Raw genomic sequence first — 19,134 nt, 5'->3', positions numbered from 1 at the left:
CCTTTTTTCTTGAGCCACATCCAACAAAACTGCACTTAGGGATTATGTCCTTTCTTGTCCTTAACCACTACACCACATTATTAAACAGAAATATTCTCAAAATTTCCGAATATCCAATATTTTATTTTAATAACAGAACACTTTGACGCTTCATGTACCTTGGAAAACGTGAACTGAATATGGCGGACCGGCCACAGTAGGCATGTCACGTGACCATCAAATGAAAAATGTTGCCATAGCAGAACGCACTGAAGTATTGTTATCCTTTTCCACATAAGGGAAAATATATTGGTTAGAAAGTGACAACATAATTTTTACTTATTCTGCATCGAAATGCTTGGTATTTGTATAACTGATTGCATGTATAGAACAATATGCCGAGTCCACTCTTTTATACGTCATTGCACTCTACTCTCGTGGCGCGGCTCGCGGTTGGTCTCGTGGCTCGCGCGAGAGTCTCAATCTACTAATACATATACGTAGCGGTTGTATCTACCAATCAGAGTAGACTACACTTTATCTGCGTAGAAAACGAAACAGAGAACGCAGATCTAATTCACTTGCTTTTCGTGAGGTTTAGTAAATTTTATCACAAAAACCTATCAAAAGTAAGTAATTTCAATTTTTTGACTTTATTTTGGGCTTGTACTAAACAGCTTACGTAATTATATATTACAGATTAAACATTAAAAGCGGCATTTTTTCATTGCAAAGTGTTATGTAAGAAGGTTGTCAATAATCACAAGGTGTTCCTAAAAAGATAAAGATTTTCCGTGTGTGCGAGTTATTAAACCAAGTAAAGCAACCAATGAATCATTAATTTCATTTAATCATTCTTAAGTAACGTCACAGTAAGTAACAATTGATATTTTACTGCTAATTGTTCATCTGTCAGATCATCACTGGCCACTGTTTTATTTTCCTTGAGAGGTTAAGGAAATAAGGTGTACTTCCGTTTGGCCCAAATACATTTCGCTAAATTTCACTTCCCAACAAACTTATCGCAATAGTTTCATTTCCCAAAGGAACCTTTAGCAAAGTTACACTTCGCATATAACTTATTTGGTCAAATTATCATTTGGCATGATTTTACTTTGTCAAATGTTATTAGGACAAAAACTTATTTAGCAAACGTTTTTTATTGGCTAATATTATATTCCAAAAAGATGTTTGCTCAAATTGTCACTTCGCAAATTTGGCAAATAGGCATCTCTATTTAAATTTGAACTTAAATTCGTTCGTTCGTTTTTGGTGCATTTGTATGAAATTTTGGGGACACTTTTTTTCTCGTATTAGGGTCGAAAGAGCTCGTGATTCTAACTGGAAATAATACAAAAAATCACAGTTCTGTGTAATGCAGATTGGGGGTAATCTTCATAAATTAAGTTATAGTAGGTACAATGCAGTACCAAAAAAATTACTATGTTTTTTAAATTTTTAATCATCAAAATGTCAAAATCATAATATTATTTACATCAATTGTCGTATTAGTTCGGCAAACTAAAATATATTAGCCTCAAATATAAGCATCATATTATTAAAAAAACTGGCATCAAAATCAAGCCACCGAAAAAAATTATAAGGAACTTAAAGTGATCTAAAATAATACATTGGCAACTAATATTGTAAAGCGATCATAAAATTTAGTTGTCATCTAGTTGTTCACACCTAAGTAGTCAACTAATCATAACTAAGCATATCGTTTCAGCTAGGTAGTATTTTAACACGAAAGCAGTTAAATTTAATGAATATTGGTCACTTTTTACACAAAACACCTCAAATGAATTTACCAATACGCAAAAATGGTCAGTATAGGTACTTATAGTCGAAATTTCTAATCATGAAACGCCTAATGGCCATTATCCCATTAGATCTTTAAATTTTTAATTACTAATTTCAATAGTTACCACTGTGTTCTGCTAGAGTCAACAGATAGGTGCGACGACGAGCGAAGCGAGGAGGAGCGTGTTAGGTTGACTGTGTAATGACCAAACAAAATATTGTAAACGAACTTAATTTTTTAATTAATAGATAGCCGTTTTTCTTTTTAAAATGTGCTTCATAAATGGTCTCCAATATATTAATTCACTTGCCAAATAAATACTTGGTCCCTGCCTAAAAATAATCAAAAGCTGTAACGGCATTAAAATACAACTCATATTTATATATTTTAAGGCTCCGTTTTTGTTGCCAAACTATTAATTTTAGTAGCCATTTCAATTTTTTTAAACTACCCAAATTCGATTAATTAGTTGACCGGTTAAATACGTGCCTTTTAAAATTGGAACTTTACGGTTACCATCAGTACCCCGAACCATGAGTCACTGACAGTGTCAACACTGACATATACGTAACCATGTAATTTACTTTCTATAGTACCTACATCTCGCTCGCACTAATATGTCAGTAAGAGCGAAATGCATAGAATTGCAGATATGTTCATGGTTCAACAAATTACATCCGTTTGCGTAAAACATAACCAAAATGATAAAGTATTTCAAATGAAAGCAAAAATAAAAATACTGCAGGCCCTCTATTGGTATGTAAATGGTATGCCATGTAATATTTTGGGACATGTAAGTTATGCTTAATGATACATTTGACTAAATAATACTTGGTAAAATGAAACTTGACCAAGTAATTATTTGCTAAACAATAACTTGCCAAAAAAGACTATTGCTAACTGAAAAATTGCGATAAGTTGTTTTGCCAAACATTTTTTTGGGAAATGATAATTTGGGAAACATAGTTTGGGATGTGATACTTTGGGAAACGTTTTTGGCCCATTCATTAGTAAACCAGGAAATAATGAAAAAAAAATTCCTGACCCCTGGCTAAACCGACCTTTTGTTAAACATTTACCCGAATAATAGAGAATGTTATGCCATCCTCTTAATCTGCATATAATCCTGATGTAAATTGAGCCCCCTAGTAGAATATTAATTTTATGGATTAATTAACTTATTGGCGGCATTGCCATGTTCTCCTGATTCAGTCCTTAAACTCTTGATTTTAAATTAACCAAAAATTGATTTTTGTGGTAGTTCTAGTAGTTGATCCATTCGATGATTTATAACTCATATATATAGGCGTTCCAAAATTGAAGCGCTTACCTTGTGACAAATTGTACAAGTTGCCCTTAGTTGCGGCTGGACAAGCGAGAAATGTGCACGTGCTAACAAGCTCCCGCACACCGAAAGAGAAAGAGACGAGCTTATGTGTATGTGTATGTGTAACGAGTGTGACAAAGATGGATGGAATGAGAAAATTTATCAAAAATAACAGATTTCTTTGTAGGCACAAAAATAAATATGGAATTATTTTTTGTGCTCCTCAAGTATGAATATAACCGATCTATGGTTATACAATATCATTGTTCGAAATAAGAATAGTTAGAGCTAGACCAAGAAAAGTCTGCAACGATTTTGATAGCACACACAGTGCAAGTGTTATTTATACCGCGTATAAGCTTGTCGTTTAAAATAACGCCTGCACTGCGTGTGCTATCAAAATCTAGTCTATCTACTACTCTATTTCAATTTTCATCGCAAAATTTGTAATGCTTTTTAGAATTAGTAGCTATTACTTACGAAAGTAATAATTGTAGTTTTGAATTTGGTACCTTTATAATTCGAATATAGTTCAAAATTTGATTTGATTTTGCCCTTTTGAATGGACATCAGGGCTTAGGAGGATATTTACTTATTTACATCTATGTACGCAGATGGCCGGTGACAAGGCAGTCTCCACACTCTCAAAGCCCGTGATGAGGGGCCTCCTGAACGCCTCCATCAAGCGTAACCTCATCATTTCCCTAGCCTTGGCCGCGGTCAGCGGAGTCGCCTTCAAACAGCTGGTCGGCACCGAGCGCAAGAGGAAATACGCTGAGTTCTACAGGTGAGTGTATTGCCTCTGTGGTGGGTCCCCACAGAACGTGCTGCCTTGCGAGGAAATTGCTGCACAAAGCAGCTCGGCCTGTGTAGACGTGCCAACAGTGAAGTAACACATAAAAACAAAGTAACACATTCATTAAAATTTGGTCCATATCATCCTTGTTAATGTTAAGCCCCGTCTCCATATCGCGCGGCAAACCATCGAACATTGGCTCGCGCGGCAGCCGCGCGCAATGGATACCGGGCTGCCGCGCGAGCCAACTCGATGCGCCCGGTATCCATTGCGCGCGGCTGCCGCGCGAGCCAATGTTCGATGGTTTGCCGCGCGAGCCAATGTTCGATGGTTTGCCGCGCGATATGGAGACGGGGCTTTATAATTGTGCTAGTACTTAATCTGACGAGTTCGAAACACATTATCCATGTGTATTTTTAAGCCATCAAGATAAGTACAGGCTGAATTTATATAGGGTAAAATTAGGAGAGTTGCCCCACTTTTAAAATGTGCAACTTGGCTGATTTTTTTATATCTCCCCCAGGAACTACGACGCCGAGAAAGAGTTCGAAGAGATGAAGAAGAAGGGGCTGTTCCAGTCGTGCTGAGCACACAATACTTAGTGTAGAATTAATTTAATCGCTGTGAAACGTTAATAAATCATAAATTAATTATACTTTTTTTTATTTTTGACCCCTGACGCAAGAGTGGTGTTAGGGTGTCTGCTAGCTAGCGCCGGTGCACGCAGGGGGCGCACGTGTCCGCGCCAGTTAGCGTTCCTTATACAATTTTTAGGGTTCCGTACCTCAAAAGGAAAAAAACGGATCACTTATAGGATCACTCGTGCGTCTGTCTGTCCGACCATTCCCCCCCTTTATCTCCGAAACTACTGGGTCTAAAATTTTGTCATGACAGGAAAACCAATTAAAAATGTGCAGTCAAGCGTGAGTCGGACTTAATTAGTTTTTGAACCGACCATAGAAAAATACATTATTAACCTTTTGAACGCCACAGACGGCAATTGACGTCAACGCAAAATCGTGACACCGACGCCAAAGACGGCATTTGACGTAGATCGTTTTTTATTGAAAATCTACTGAAAAACACCCCACTTCTAGGTTGGCATTATTTATTCACAAAACTAAATTTTACCCCCGTGGCGTCAGTGGCACCGCAAATGGATGCGCCGTTTGGCGTTCAAAAGGTTAAAAATGTGGTAAACGGAACCCTTGGAACGCGAGTCCGACTCGCACTTAACCGGTTTTCGTTAACTCGCTCACCTGCTCCGTGCAATCGCGCCAGAAAATATGACAAAAATGGAAATGTTTTTTTAAATCGTCAATACAAAGTACAGAAACTTAGAAAACTACGTGCAGGGGAGCTTTTTACAATAGGTTTTTAGGTTTGGGTATTTGTAGATGTAACATTAGAAATGTAATAAAACTACATACATAGTTTATACAAAAATATACTTTATGTATAGGTAGTTTTCCTATGTAACATTTTGTGTTTTTAACACGTAATGAAGAGAAAAATAAATAAAACAACTAACAACTTGCAGTCCAACAAAGTCCATTTTACAAGAAAAATCCAGTGCACTTTCATTCATTAATTTTTTTAAAATTTTTCATTGATTTTTATTTATTTCTATAACAATAATACATTTTGTAAAGCCCCGTCTCCATATCGCGCGGCAAGCTATCGAAAATTGGCTCGCGAGGCAGCCAATGTTCATTGGTTTGCCGCGCGATATGGAGACGAGGCTTTAGAAAACTTACGATCTAATTACATGCTTATAATTTAATTAAACTAAGTAATGATGGGACATGCCAGCAAATAAATATATTTTCAATAATAAAATTAAACAATAAAATAAAATAAATAATTTGTGGTTTGTATTGGGTACTTTCCTCTACTTAAAATAAATTATTTCACACCGTGCACGAATTAAGCACCAGTTAATTATTAGAAAAACATAGATAGCAGTTGTTTTTATTTATATATTAAATTAATTTAAATGAAATATAAGATGTCACCTACATTACAGTTGATAGTGACGTCACTACACACGTTTTCATATAAACTCCATATTAGAAAATCGTTTTGACAGTTCTAAAAAAGAAGCTGATTTGACTAGTAGGAAAGTAGCCAATTACAAGCCATTCCATGATGGGTATTTTATTGAGCATGTTAAACACTTGATACAACATATTCTACTAACAAATTGTGTCACTATTGTCCTTTGGCGGACAGGCAGAATAACAACACATAAAAGTTGAGCCACCCATTGCCTAAGGCAAATCCTCCCTATGTTTCGTCCTATAATGTCTTACTAAAGCCTGTTTATATCGAGACGCGTACTCGCAATCGCTACGATCGCATTTAAAAGGCTTGCCAGTCGTGTGTACCCTCTCGTGCGTTCGCAAGTTTGTCATCTGACGGCATTTGTAATCACAGTATTTGCAACTGTATGGTTTCTCCCCAGTGTGTACCCATTTGTGACGTCGCAACTCTGATTCCCATCTACATTTAAAGCCGCATTCGCACGTATAGGATGATCTAGAATGTATCACCTGATGTAGACGCAGATGACCTTTATAACGAGCGACATAGTCGCACTGTTTGCAATTTAATTGTTCCTCGTCAAAGTGATAGTTCTTATGTCTATTAAAATTTCTCTTAGAAATTGTCCTATAATCACATTGAGTACACTTTAATTCTGTGACCTGTTCGCCTTTCTTGTTCAATCTAATCTTTTTGGAACTGGAAGTATCACTTAATTGTTGGTTTGTTGAATCTAATGAAAATCCGGAAGATAGGTGCGTGTCTTGTATGTGTTTTCTTAAAATAAGCTTTTTTCTGAAATTCTTGTTGCATTCTCCACAGGTGTATAGTTTCTCTCCACTGGAAGAAGTCGCGACGGCTAGAATGTGAAAACAACTTTGAATGTCGCTACCATGTTTATGAAACCTTAATCTTATCTTATACCTTTAAACGAGCAATTCTTGCATATTTATTTATTATATATATATTTCGGGGATCTCGGAAACGACTCTAACGATTTCGATGAAATTTGGTATATAGGGGTTTTCGGGGGCGAAAAATCGATCTAGCTAGGTTTTATCTCTGGGAAAACGCTAATTTTTGAGATTTTATGTTTTCCGAGCAAAGCTCGGTCTCCCAGATATTGTATCAATAGAAGTCACAAAAATAAGAATAGAAATACTCGTAACATTCGCTAAATTTTATTGTATGGGAAGTTTTATAGTTCACCCCTGAGTGACGTTGAACAGTTCGTTGTTGTGGTCGGTGTTAGTTTATAAAATGTATGTACTGTAAGTACTTTTTATTCGTATTAACGCAGAATATTTAATATAGTAATAATAATCATAACAATCATAATACATAGGCAAAGGGGTAGATAATACTGTACTCACCCGACTGTGGCGAGTCGTCGGCACTCGGATCATTAGGCGTCTCAGACTTAACCAGAGGGTCTTCATCTGAAAAAGGTAATTGTTTTGCTCGATTGGCGGGGGCACTGCCGTGCCCCCAGATTATGTTTACACGGTTATCATACAGACGCCGATTTTGGTCGTAATTTCGACATTTGTCAGGCAATCTTGTGTGTACATTGTCGATCTGTGGTTGTACCTTATAGGTAATCCTTATCCTTAAGGGCATTAACAGTCAGCAGGAACAGTCTTTGCAAACTTAAGCGAAGGCATACCAAACACGTTACAGTACTGTTGTGATAAACATTGCACGTGTAGCTTGTCATTGTATTACGTGAAAATAATGTCATACTCACATCAGTATTTACCATATTGATGGATCAGAATATTTATTGTACGTCTAGCCATTGCTGTAAACCTAGCAAATTTTTAAACAAGTAAACTCACGTAAAACATTATCTGGCTCATCCTCTCCAGCCAGCTCTGCCCTCTCTGCGGGCACTTCATCTGAAGCAAAGATGTTATTATAATAAACACACGAGATGTACACGAAATTCTCTGTTAGGTCTCCATTGCGATTCAGCAGGATACTTTAGGTTGGCAACTGTCAAAGGTTGGCATAGATGGCGCCATCATAGCTTGCCCCTTTTTCTATGAGATTTGGCTTAAAGGGCTGGCATCGAGGGCATTAAAAAAACAAAAATTTGTCACAATTCTAGGGATTGACAGGGCAAGCTATGATGGCGCCATCTGCTAAATACTTCGACCGGCCAACCCAAAGACAAGTGGCAAGTGGGCCAACCCCATTGTAAATATTGTAACCTCCTAAGGGCCGTGGTCCTAGATATAGTAGTTACATGTTCAGTTCAATGAAATTTAAATCCTTTTAAATTGGAACTGACTCTATTTTTTACGGTACAGGTTCTAATTTTAGCTTACTGTTCCTTAGGAAGGTAATTACATTGAATATAATGTTTTTGTCCTGTATTTTATGTAGGTATATGAACAAGGAATAAATTTTATGTACTTACATAACATGACAAACGCAGACTCATCACCCGTCCGCTCATCAGCCACCTCAATCTTAATCACGGGCTCCACTGAACAAGACCGGTATAATATTAATAAAACAAGCTTAGAATTTTAAAATATATTAAGTAAAACCCAAAAAAAGGTGATTCAAATAAGCAAAAAAAAGGAAAATAAAGAATGAAGATTACGAGTATTCTAACCAATTGGGACGAAGACTAGTTTATAGAATTGAAATGTCTATTTTAGGTACAAAACAAACAAATATAACAATTAACAAATTATTCAAAAAACAGTAGGTACAGTACAGTAGCTGCTCAGAGATGTCATACCTATTACATACTTATTTTGAGTCTTTATTTAAATAATTCAAAAATGCATTTGCCTTGGCAAGTTTTGATGTGTGGGCGGAATGATATGCTAACCTTTGGCAAGCAGTGCTGCCTCCAGCTCCGCCTGGCTGCGCTGCACTTGCACCTTGAAGTCGCTAGCGTCTCGCAGGCGGCCCACACATGTCAAGCAGATCCCACATGAGACGTCTCCATCAACTGATAACTAGACGGAAGGTTGAAGATTGACTCTAATTAGATGAATTATAAATGAGTCACCTAACTACCTAACTAAGATAAAATTAGCATTTAGGCTGAAAACAAAAAATAATTAAAAAAATAAAAATAAACAAAAATAAAACCAAAATAAAATAACTTAATATAATATCTTTTTTAAAAAAAGGGAACCGCCTTCAAAAAACCAACCCACTGAAAAGAACAAAATAATTTTTATATGGCACCCCTTTACGTGTCCAGTCCCTATCCCACGGCGTAAAGTAATTTTTTGCCAAAAAGTAATTAATACCTAATAATAAGAAAATTAATAATCATCCGGGTAATTACTTAGTTTTTGAACTCGGTGCCAAACCAAAATTTTTGAGAACCGATATTTTAGACAACGAAGAACGCTGTACTTACTTGCATTATAAAGACATACTTAGTTTACTCATTAATTTAGTTCTTGTAGGTACTACGTACTCGTATTGTTTTTCTGATTGATAGTAAAGACTGTTTTTGTTGGTTTGGCACCGCCTTCAAAAACTAAGTAATTACCCGGATGATTATTAATTTTCTTATTATTAGGTATTAATTACTTTTTGGCAAAAAATTACTTTACGCCGTGGGATAGGGACTGGACACGTAAAGGGGTGCCATATAAAAATTATTTTGTTCTTTTCAGTGGGTTGGTTTTTTGAAGGCGGTTCCCTTTTTTTAAAAAAGATATTATATTAAGTTATTTTATTTTGGTTTTATTTTTGTTTATTTTTATTTTTTTAATTATTTTTTGTTTATTTTATTTTATTTTTTACTTTTTAGTGATAGGTAGATATATACTTCATTTATTTTAGGTTTTGGGCTAAAATACTAGTTTGTTAGGCTCTCCATTTAGTCTACTAATGTTGGTGATGGCCTAACTCGATGATAATCGCGACACAACATAATATGACGTTTTGGTGCTAAACGATTTGTATGTATATTCCTCCCACTCCCACTCCCATTCCCAGTCCCAGTCCGAGTCCGACTCCCACTCCCACTATTTTATCTAAATCGGTTTTAGCAACATAAATTTGTTGGTAGGTATACCGATAGCATGGCCACCTACCGGGTCCAATTGGTTTTTCAAACCATCCATGTACTGTACACTAAAACCTTCTCCAGAATGTAACAAACACTTTTCTGAAAACCGCATCAAAATCGGTTCAGCCAAACGCGAGATAATCACGAACAAACATACACACATACATACGTACATACATACGGGTCAAACTGAGAACGTCCTTTTTTTAAAGGCAGTTAGAAAAAAGTTCATCGACCCACCTAGTGGAACTCCGCAACATAGGCACACGACGACAAGTCGGCTAACCAAAACAAAGTGTGCCTATGTTGCACCAAACCTAAGTTCCACTAGGTACAGCAAGGGTTCAGCATCAGCTCTATTTTGGGTACTGCTCTCCCAAGTGCTCATCAAGATGTGACGGATGACCAAAATAGCGTGGGCCTATGTTGCACCAAACCTGAGTTCCACTAGGTACAGCCAGGGTTCAGCATCAGCTCTATCTTGGGTACTGCTCTCCCAAGTGCTCATCAAGATGTGACGGATGGCCAAAATAGCGTTGGCTTATGTTGCACCAAACCTGAGTTCCACTAGGTACAGCCAGGGTTCAGCATCAGCTCAATCTTGGGTACTGCTCTCCCAAGTGCTGATCATGATCTGATGGATGACCAAAATAGCGTGGGCCTATGTTGCACCAAACCTGAGTTCCCCTAAGTACAGCCAGGGTTCAGCATCAGCTCTGTCTTGGATACTGCTCTCCCAAGTGCTCATCAAGATGTGACGGATGACCAAACTAGCGTGGGCCTATGTTGCACCAAACTTGAGTTCCACTAGGTACAGCCAGGGTGAACCCTGCCAACCAGGGTGGTTTGGTGCATCAGCTCTATCTTGGGTACTGCTCTCCCAAGTGCTCATCAAGATGTGACGGATGGCCAAAATAGCGTTGGCCTATGTTGCACCAAACCTGAGTTCCACTAGGTACAGCCAGGGTTTAGCATCAGCTCTATCTTGGGTACTGCTCTCCCAAGTGCTCATCAAGATGAGACGGATGACCAAAACAGCGTGGGCCTATGTTGCACCAAACCTGAGTTCCACTAGGTACATCCCGAGTTCCACTAGGTACAGCCAGGGTTCAGCATCAGCTCTATCTTGGGTACTGCTCTCCCAAGTGCTCATCAAGGCGTGTCGGATGGCCAAAACAGCGTGGGCCTATGTTGCACCAAACCTGAGTTCCACTAAGTACAGCCAGGGTTCAGCATCAGCTCTGTCTTGGATACTGCTCTCCCAAGTGCTCCTCAAGATGTGACGGATGACCAAAATAGCGTGGGCCTATGTTGCACCAAACTTGAGTTCCACTAGGTACAGCCAGGGTGAACCCTGCCAGCCAGGGTGGTTTGGTGCATCAGCTCTATCTTGGGTACTGCTCTCCCAAGTGCTCATCAAGATGTGACAGATGGCGAAAATAGCGTTGGCCTATGTTGCACCAAACCTGAGTTCCACTAGGTACAGCCAGGGTTCAGCATCAGCTCTATCTTGGGTACTGCTCTCCCAAGTGCTCATCAAGATGAGACGGATGACCAAAACAGCGTGGGCCTATGTTGCACCAAACCTGAGTTCCACTAGGTACATCCCGAGTTCCACTAGGTACAGCCAGGGTTCAGCATCAGCTCTATCTTGGGTACTTGCTCTCCCAAGTGCTCATCAAGGCGTGTCGAATGACCAAAACAGCGTGAGCCTATGTTGCACCAAACCTGAGTTCCACTAGGTACAGCCAGGGTTCAGCATCAGCTCAGATCTATGTATACTAAAACCTTCTCCAGAATGTAAGAAACACTTTTCTGAAAACCGCATCAAAATCGGTTCAGCCAAACGCGAGATTGTATTGTATTGTATTTATTGTATTTATTTATTGCAATTCACATGTACATTACAGGTTTTCCAAGTACTTAAGAGTATAGGTAGGTACACAAATGACACATGAAACCCTGATGGGCGCAGCAATCAGGTAGATATGTAAACAATACTAGTCGTTTCGAGCATAATTTTATCAATTGCAGGGTGGTTGAATAGTAAATATTCTAGAATTATACAAATAAGTAGGTATGTAAATTTTTCTTTCGCACCGAGACCGTGGTACACAACAAGTACGATTATGTAAAATGGATCAGCTATATTTACTCGCAAGTAGGTATTTAGAAGTTAGACCAGCGTACCTAATATTTATTTGCTGTTTACTCATTTTCATTAAAATACTCCTGTAAGCTGTAATGACATTTTTTGATTAAGTATTGTTTTAAAGTTTTATTAAATATTTTTTCCAATTCGATGTCTTTTATTTCGTTAGGTAAATTGTTATAAATTTTTATGGCCATATTTTGTGGGCTTGTGCTATGTAGTTTCAGATTTGAGTTTGTTGTCTGTATAAGGTTATTTTTATATCTCGATTCGTATCGTCTAGGTTGGTCAGCAATTTTTTTAAATAGAGCGGGGTATTTACGTACAAATTTGCAAATTTCAAAAATATAAATTGAAGTTAAGGTTAAGAGTTTAAATTTTATGAAGTAGGGTTGGCAACTGTCAGGGCAATAGATATTTGCTAATATTCTTACGCATGTTTTTTGGAGAATAAACAACTCGTTTGCATCTGTTCTATTCCCCCATAGGATGATAGAATATTTTAACCATGAATAGGCGTACGCGTAGTAAGCTGCAAGGGCAGATTTTAGGTCAGTGGTTTTTTTTAGTTCTCTTAATGCATAGGTGAATTTAGACATTTTATTTGCAATCTTTTTTACGTGCGCTTTCCAATTTATATTGGAGTCGATATCCAAGCCAAGAAGTGTAAAGCTATCAACGCATTCTAGTTTTATGTTATTGTATGAGAAGTCTATTTGTAACGGGGTTTTTTGGTAGGGCCTAAATTGCATTAACTTAGTTTTTGAAAAATTTATTTCTAAGTTATGATCGTTCATCCAGTGAGTTATATTTGTCAATATGTTTTTTAGATTTTCGTTAAGATTTTGGTCATTTAGGCATGATGTGAGCACGGAAATATCGTCAGCGAATAGTACGCAATTTTGATTTATTATTTTTGGGAGGTCGTTTATATAAATCAAAAATAGCAAACATCCGACGACACTAATCGACGACGATAATCGCGAACAAATATACATACATACATACATACATACATACATACATACATACATACATACATACATACGGGTCAAACTGAGAACCTCCTTTTTTTTTTTGAAGGCGGTTAAAAAGCAAACCATATTCGGTCTCAGACTGTAGTCATTCTCATCAAATAAGTATCATGTCACCAGAACACATTTAGCATTGTACATAGGAGCAGTGAGCATCACGGGAGATGCTTTCGGTGGTACACCCGTATCTTAAATGAACTTTATATTATACCGTTTTTTATTAATTAATTACATCCTGCTACAAGTAATAAACCAAGTTGCATTTACATGTAGATCAAAGCACTCCTTAAGCATGTGTGAATATATCTCTGTTTTGCCGAGATGTGTGTACGACGTCGCCAGGTCCTTGTCCGGAGGGCAACGCAGGCAGCAGCGACATGAGTTCATCACTTCCATCACAGTGGCCGCACTAATAAACCAGTGTAACAAAAATTATGACTGTGTCGTGTTTATTCAATACAACCACGAGAGAAAAACAAAGAGAGTATAATTGGAAATTCGGAATGAAACCAAATTTACCAAAGTAACCAAAACAAGAACCAAGCGGGCGATCGAGACAGAGAACAATTATTTTTTTTAACGAAATGACATATACGTTCAAAAACCTGTGTAATATTTTAGAACAATGTTCAATCATTTCTGATACGGAAATTATTTTCGTGTACTTAGTAAGCGTAGAAAAAAGCATAAAATATTATAAATTATCGTCGCAATGCACTACTAATCTAAAAATGCTCTATTGGTTTATTATTTATTAATCTTGCTTAGTTACAATTATATGGATATATTTGATATCGAAACGCACCGCATTTAACTGTCAGTCACTGTCAAGAGTGTCAATCTATCCTGTCAATTAGACTTGGTTTGGTTGGTGCATGCTCAGAATTTTACGTTGCTCGGTGTTTACTTGCTTTACTTGTTTACTCTTCCGATTCGATAAAATCTACATTCATGTTTTATTTGTACCTATAATATTTAACGTAAAATCGGTATCTGCAAGTCTAAAGTATTAGTTTAGGTTGAGGCCACCTAGCTTGAGCGGCAATGGACGTGGTAAAGTCATGTCGCTGTTGCCTGCGGTGCCCTCCGGACAAGGACCTGGCGACGCCGTACGCACATCTCGGCACAACGGAGATATATGTCGACATGCTCGAAGAGTGCTTCGATGTACATGTAAGTATATTTTATTTATTTGTTTATTTAAATTGCTTTGTTTATTTTATTTGTTGTGTAGTCAAACTTCTGTTGGTACAGCTCAAGCAACTACAGCAAAAATTAAGTGGAAAACCGAAGAAGTAATGTAGTAGTTGCAGTTGCACGTATAGTGGCGACTACGACAGTACAGTCAGCGACATATAGTAGGTAGCATCCAAAGTATACAAGTAGTTCGGTACACCATATAATATGTATGGCGTACCGAACTATTTGAATACTTTGGATGCTACCTACTATACGACACTGCTGTACCTACTCCTAAGGCTGTTAGGTCATACAAAAAATTGGCTGTTTATTGGTAATTAATTTTTAATGCTGCAAACTTAATGTTCGCAACTGATCATTCAGCATACTTTTTAACCTTTCAAACTTATAGTTAACACTGGATGCAAATGTCTCGCGAGGGATTTGTTTGACATGTGTGAGCCGCCTGCGAGACGCAAGTGACTTCAAGCTGCAAGTGCAACGCAGCCAGACAGAGCTGCAGGCAGCGCTGCTGGTTGAAGGTTAGCTTCAAGTTAAAGTAAACTTTTTCCCCATGCATTCCCTCAATGCTGAGGATCGTCATATCAAGTTCTTCTGTTGAAGACCAGCGGGCACAGCATGGTTCCATTTTTATCGCTTGTCACTATGCCCGTAACTTACATACTTACCTACATACTAGTTAGAACGCGACAGGCATGGTGACAAGAAATATTATTATAATACTGAGTTTTTCTTTATTGATTTAAATGTCATCTAGTGAGTTTCACTCTAACTGGTATTAATATTTAATATAACTCAAATAATTAACACTAACGCTAGATGGCGTTAACCTCAATTATACATAGTGCTGCAGACATTTTGCAATAGTGATTGAGATTTCACTTCTGCCGGCACTCCCTGAGTGCAACCCGTTGTTTTTAGGGTTCCGTACCCAAAGGGTAAAAACGGGACCCTATTACTAAGACTCCGCTGTCCGTCCGTCCGTCCGTCCGTCCGTCCGTCCGTCTGTCACCAGGCTGTATCTCACGAACCGTGATAGCTAGACAGTTGAAATTTTTACAGATGATGTATTTCTGTTGCCGCTATAACAACAAATACTAAAAACAGAATAAAATAAAGATTTAAGTAGGGCTCCCATACAACAAACGTGATTTTTGACCGAAGTTAAGCAACGTCGGGCGGGGTCAGTACTTGGATGGGTGACCGTTTTTTTGCTTGATGTTTTTTTTTTGCTTGTGTTGCTCTATTTTTTGTTGATGGTGCGGAACCCTCCGTGCGCGAGTCCAACTCGCACTTGGCCGGTTTTTTAATGGCTTTCCCCTCTTGTGTGTTTTGGCAGGAGGGATTTTGTCAATGACGACCTCATTGTAATGAACCCCTTTTTTTCAGGGTCTAGTTCAGTGGAGCCCTTCGTTAAGTCGGAGATCTCTGATGATGGTGTCACCGAGGACTCTGTTTTTGATCCGTCAAGTAAGTACTTTTAAAATATTTAGAATAGAAACATAAAATGACTTACACAGTTTTTGAGCAGTCAACTACATAGATAATAATTATAACAGCAGACTGTATACACAATTATAAAATAGATAGATATAAACCGCATTTTAAACATATTATAATTCTAAATTGCCATTTTGTTTACAATTTTGCGAAAGTTGCCAGTGCCAAAGTTGCCAATAACTAAGCCAAATCTGTTTGTTTTTTCTGTTACCGATTTAAGATGATGTACCTATGTCCTATGTAAAAAGTTCCTTATTCAGTTATCTTTACAACCCTCAATTACTTAATTTATGTATTAGTATTTAAACTTAAAATGATATTAAGACAAGCAGTTAATAGGTAATTGAGGCTGGTAGCGCGTTTATAAATAAAGCTATTAGTGATTTAATGCTATTCAAGGGCGTACTTTTTAGTATTTGTTGTTATAGCGGCAACAGAAATACATCATCGGTGAAAATTTCAACTGTCTAGCTATTATGGTTCATGAGATACAGCCTGGTGACAGACAGACAGACGGACTGTGGAGTCTTAGTAACAGGGTCCCGTTTTTTACCCTTTATGTACGGAACCCTAAAAACTAGGCCAAGGACCTTTTAGCCCCAATCAGCTTACCATACAACACAGCTCTAATCAGTATGTTTTTATTTTGTTTCAGTTGAAGACTTTTCAATCAAGTCAGAGCCGCCATATGATGAGATGAAGGATGAGTTGTCAGAGACAGGTAAGCCTATTATAGGCTGATGATGATGATTAGAATTAGCACTAGGATCTTCTTAAAACCATATAGCACTAGCCTTTAACCTTTTGGACGCCAATGACCGATATATCCGCATCGTAGGTTCAACGTCAAAGACCGATTAATCGGTCACAGACCATAGAGCAACATCGACAGTACGTGCATATACATAAAGTTCAACTTCAGTTTTGACACTTCAATGATGTGGCGTCTGAGTGACAGCTTTTGTGTTTGACACGGCGTGGAAAAGGTTAAACGCTTGGACGACCATGATAAAGAAAAAAGCCCATACGTTCCCCAACCTTCCCTAATGTTGCCCTGTTTGTGTCTAGACGTTGAGCGGCCCCCTTTCGAGATCGCCATGGCCAGTTCCGGTAGAGAGAAACCATACACCCGCGAAGAATGTCACAAGGGCTTCAAAAAGAAGTGTGTTGTAAAGAAAGACATGCAAGAAACGCACTTATTGTCCGAAACTTCGTGTGATTCAATAATGACCCAGGAAAAAAACAATAGTGATTCTTGTCGTTCCACAATACATAAGAAAAAAGAACATGGTGTTGAGAATTTGACGCGGAAGGCTAAATTAAAACGCCGCAAAGTAAAAAAACTTCTAAATTGTAATCATTGTAGTTACACCAGTCCGTATAAAAGTAGAATACTCCGACATCAGACGATACACACAGTAAAAAGCCTTTTTAATTGTAATCATTGCAGTTACACAAGTTCGTATAAAGGAAGAATGCTCCGACACCAAAGGAGACACACAGACGTAAAGCCTTTTTTGTGCAACAATTGTGCTTATCAGTGCAATTCAAAAAAACACTTGCAAATTCATCTGATGATACACACTGGCGAAAAGCCTTTAAACTGCAGCATTTGTGACTTTAAATGTAGACGAAAAGCAGATTTACGATTACATGAGATGATACATAGCGGTGAAAAACCTTATCAATGCAGGCAATGTGATTACAAGTGTACTAGTAAATGTCATTTACGAAGACACGAGGGTATACATCCTGGAACGAAAAATAAATCGCATAAATGTACTCATTGTGACTACCAAACCCATGATAAGTCACATTTGAACCGTCACCTGATGATACATACAGGTGAAATGCCTTTTAAATGTGACTTTTGCGATTATCAGTGTCGAAAAAAAGAGCACTTGCGTTATCACCAAACTAAACATACGGGTGAAAAACCCCATAAATGTAGCTATTGTGACTTTAGATGTACTCGGAAATCAGATATACCGGCTCACGAGCGTATACACACTGGTGAAAGGCCTTACAAGTGTAAACACTGCAGCTATGCGTGTCGGCAGAAACATGTTTTAGTTGGACATATAAAATCCAAACATCCTGGTAAACAATGAGAAATTTTACAAATGTAATTAGTAAAGCTACGCGGGTTGATATTCAAAAGCATGTTTTACATGGAGACAAAGTCGAATCAACCTGATTGAACACCTTAGGGTAGTGCTCGCAGATTTAAAGCACTGGGTAAAGCTGTTATGTTGAGTAACAATAATCTCATTACTAGTGTTTCGATATTAGAAGGAGGAATAATTACGTTGTTTTTATAAATTAAATTATGCCATAACAGTAACTGTTCCTAATAAAAATAAGTTTATATGTTAAATATACCTAGTTATATCTAAAATTTGGTGTGTTATTTTACTACGGTTTTTTCGTATCAAGTGCGAGTCGGACTCGCGTTCCAAGCCCTAATACCCTAAAAAGATTTGGCCTACTGTCGAGTAGATGGCGTTAATTCCAAAATTTAACAAAATAACACATATCAGTGAAAGAATAAGGATCAAAGTCAAATGGCAATCTAACAGTTTTAATCTTCTGTCGAAAGATGGCAATAAATTTACTGTGGCAACATAATTTACTTTGACAATCTGCCTCTAAGTGTAAGGCTTGAGTGGACGCTCATGTTGGGCGTACAGCTGGGCGGGGCGTGCGGCGTGCATGTCAAACAAATGCAAACGTATAGGAGCGGCCTTAGTGCACGCTGCTCAAATCACTTGTGAGCCCGACGCCACGCTGCACGCCCCGCTCTGAGCGTCCACTCAGGCCTTACACTAAGTATTTCAAATTCTATTTGGTCTCATGATGAATCTGTACTTACATAACATGACAAATGCTGATTTATCTCCCATACTCTCATCGAGTGCGTATCGATGGCTATAAACATTTTTCTTATAATATCAGTTGCAATAACGCTTATTTAGTATAATTATTAAATGATATAACAACACTTAATGTATTTTCATATAATATTATTATCATTTTATATAATGATTAATTGATCTAATAACATTTAGCATAACATTCTTGAAGTATAATGCATATTTCCTATACCGAATTTATGATATAAAGTTATTTCAACTAAAGTAGAATTGGTATAACCTTTGTTGATATAATGTATTAGACATATAATTCCACATTTACTATTACACACTACAAAAAACGATACTCTTTCTACGTATAACGAACTGCTATTCATA

General features: G+C 37.6%; 3 protein-coding genes across 3 annotated transcripts; 2 read left to right on the top strand and 1 right to left on the bottom strand.

Moving 5' to 3' along the window:
* The first annotated feature begins 475 nt into the window (after positions 1 to 475).
* On the top strand, positions 476 to 4,561 carry LOC134658254 (cytochrome c oxidase subunit 6C). The gene is made up of 3 exons (XM_063513867.1): positions 476 to 608; positions 3,725 to 3,897; positions 4,430 to 4,561. The coding sequence occupies exons 2-3, from the start codon at positions 3,725 to 3,727 to the stop codon at positions 4,491 to 4,493; spliced, it is 237 nt and encodes a 78-aa protein (XP_063369937.1). The 5' UTR covers positions 476 to 608; the 3' UTR covers positions 4,494 to 4,561.
* A 1,486-nt stretch (positions 4,562 to 6,047) lies between these two features.
* LOC134658204 (zinc finger protein 567-like) lies at positions 6,048 to 13,635 on the bottom strand. Its single transcript, XM_063513813.1, has 6 exons — positions 13,451 to 13,635; positions 8,795 to 8,924; positions 8,372 to 8,440; positions 7,784 to 7,847; positions 7,323 to 7,426; positions 6,048 to 6,808 (listed from the first exon to the last, which is right to left on the bottom strand). Exons 1-6 carry the CDS (start codon positions 13,577 to 13,579, stop codon positions 6,177 to 6,179), a joined length of 1,128 nt encoding a protein of 375 aa, XP_063369883.1. The 5' UTR covers positions 13,580 to 13,635; the 3' UTR covers positions 6,048 to 6,176.
* Positions 13,636 to 16,536: 2,901 nt separating this feature from the next.
* On the top strand, positions 16,537 to 18,092 carry LOC134657915 (zinc finger protein 84-like). Its single transcript, XM_063513496.1, has 2 exons — positions 16,537 to 16,604; positions 16,952 to 18,092. The coding sequence occupies exons 1-2, from the start codon at positions 16,580 to 16,582 to the stop codon at positions 17,992 to 17,994; spliced, it is 1,068 nt and encodes a 355-aa protein (XP_063369566.1). The 5' UTR covers positions 16,537 to 16,579; the 3' UTR covers positions 17,995 to 18,092.
* The last annotated feature ends 1,042 nt before the right edge of the window (positions 18,093 to 19,134 follow it).

Source organism: Cydia amplana, chromosome 21, assembly GCF_948474715.1.
Source record: "Cydia amplana chromosome 21, ilCydAmpl1.1, whole genome shotgun sequence".
NCBI classification, from domain to species: domain Eukaryota; kingdom Metazoa; phylum Arthropoda; class Insecta; order Lepidoptera; family Tortricidae; genus Cydia; species Cydia amplana.
The sequence above is the reverse complement of the archived record's forward strand: the minus strand, read 5'-3'. Positions and strand labels throughout refer to the sequence as shown.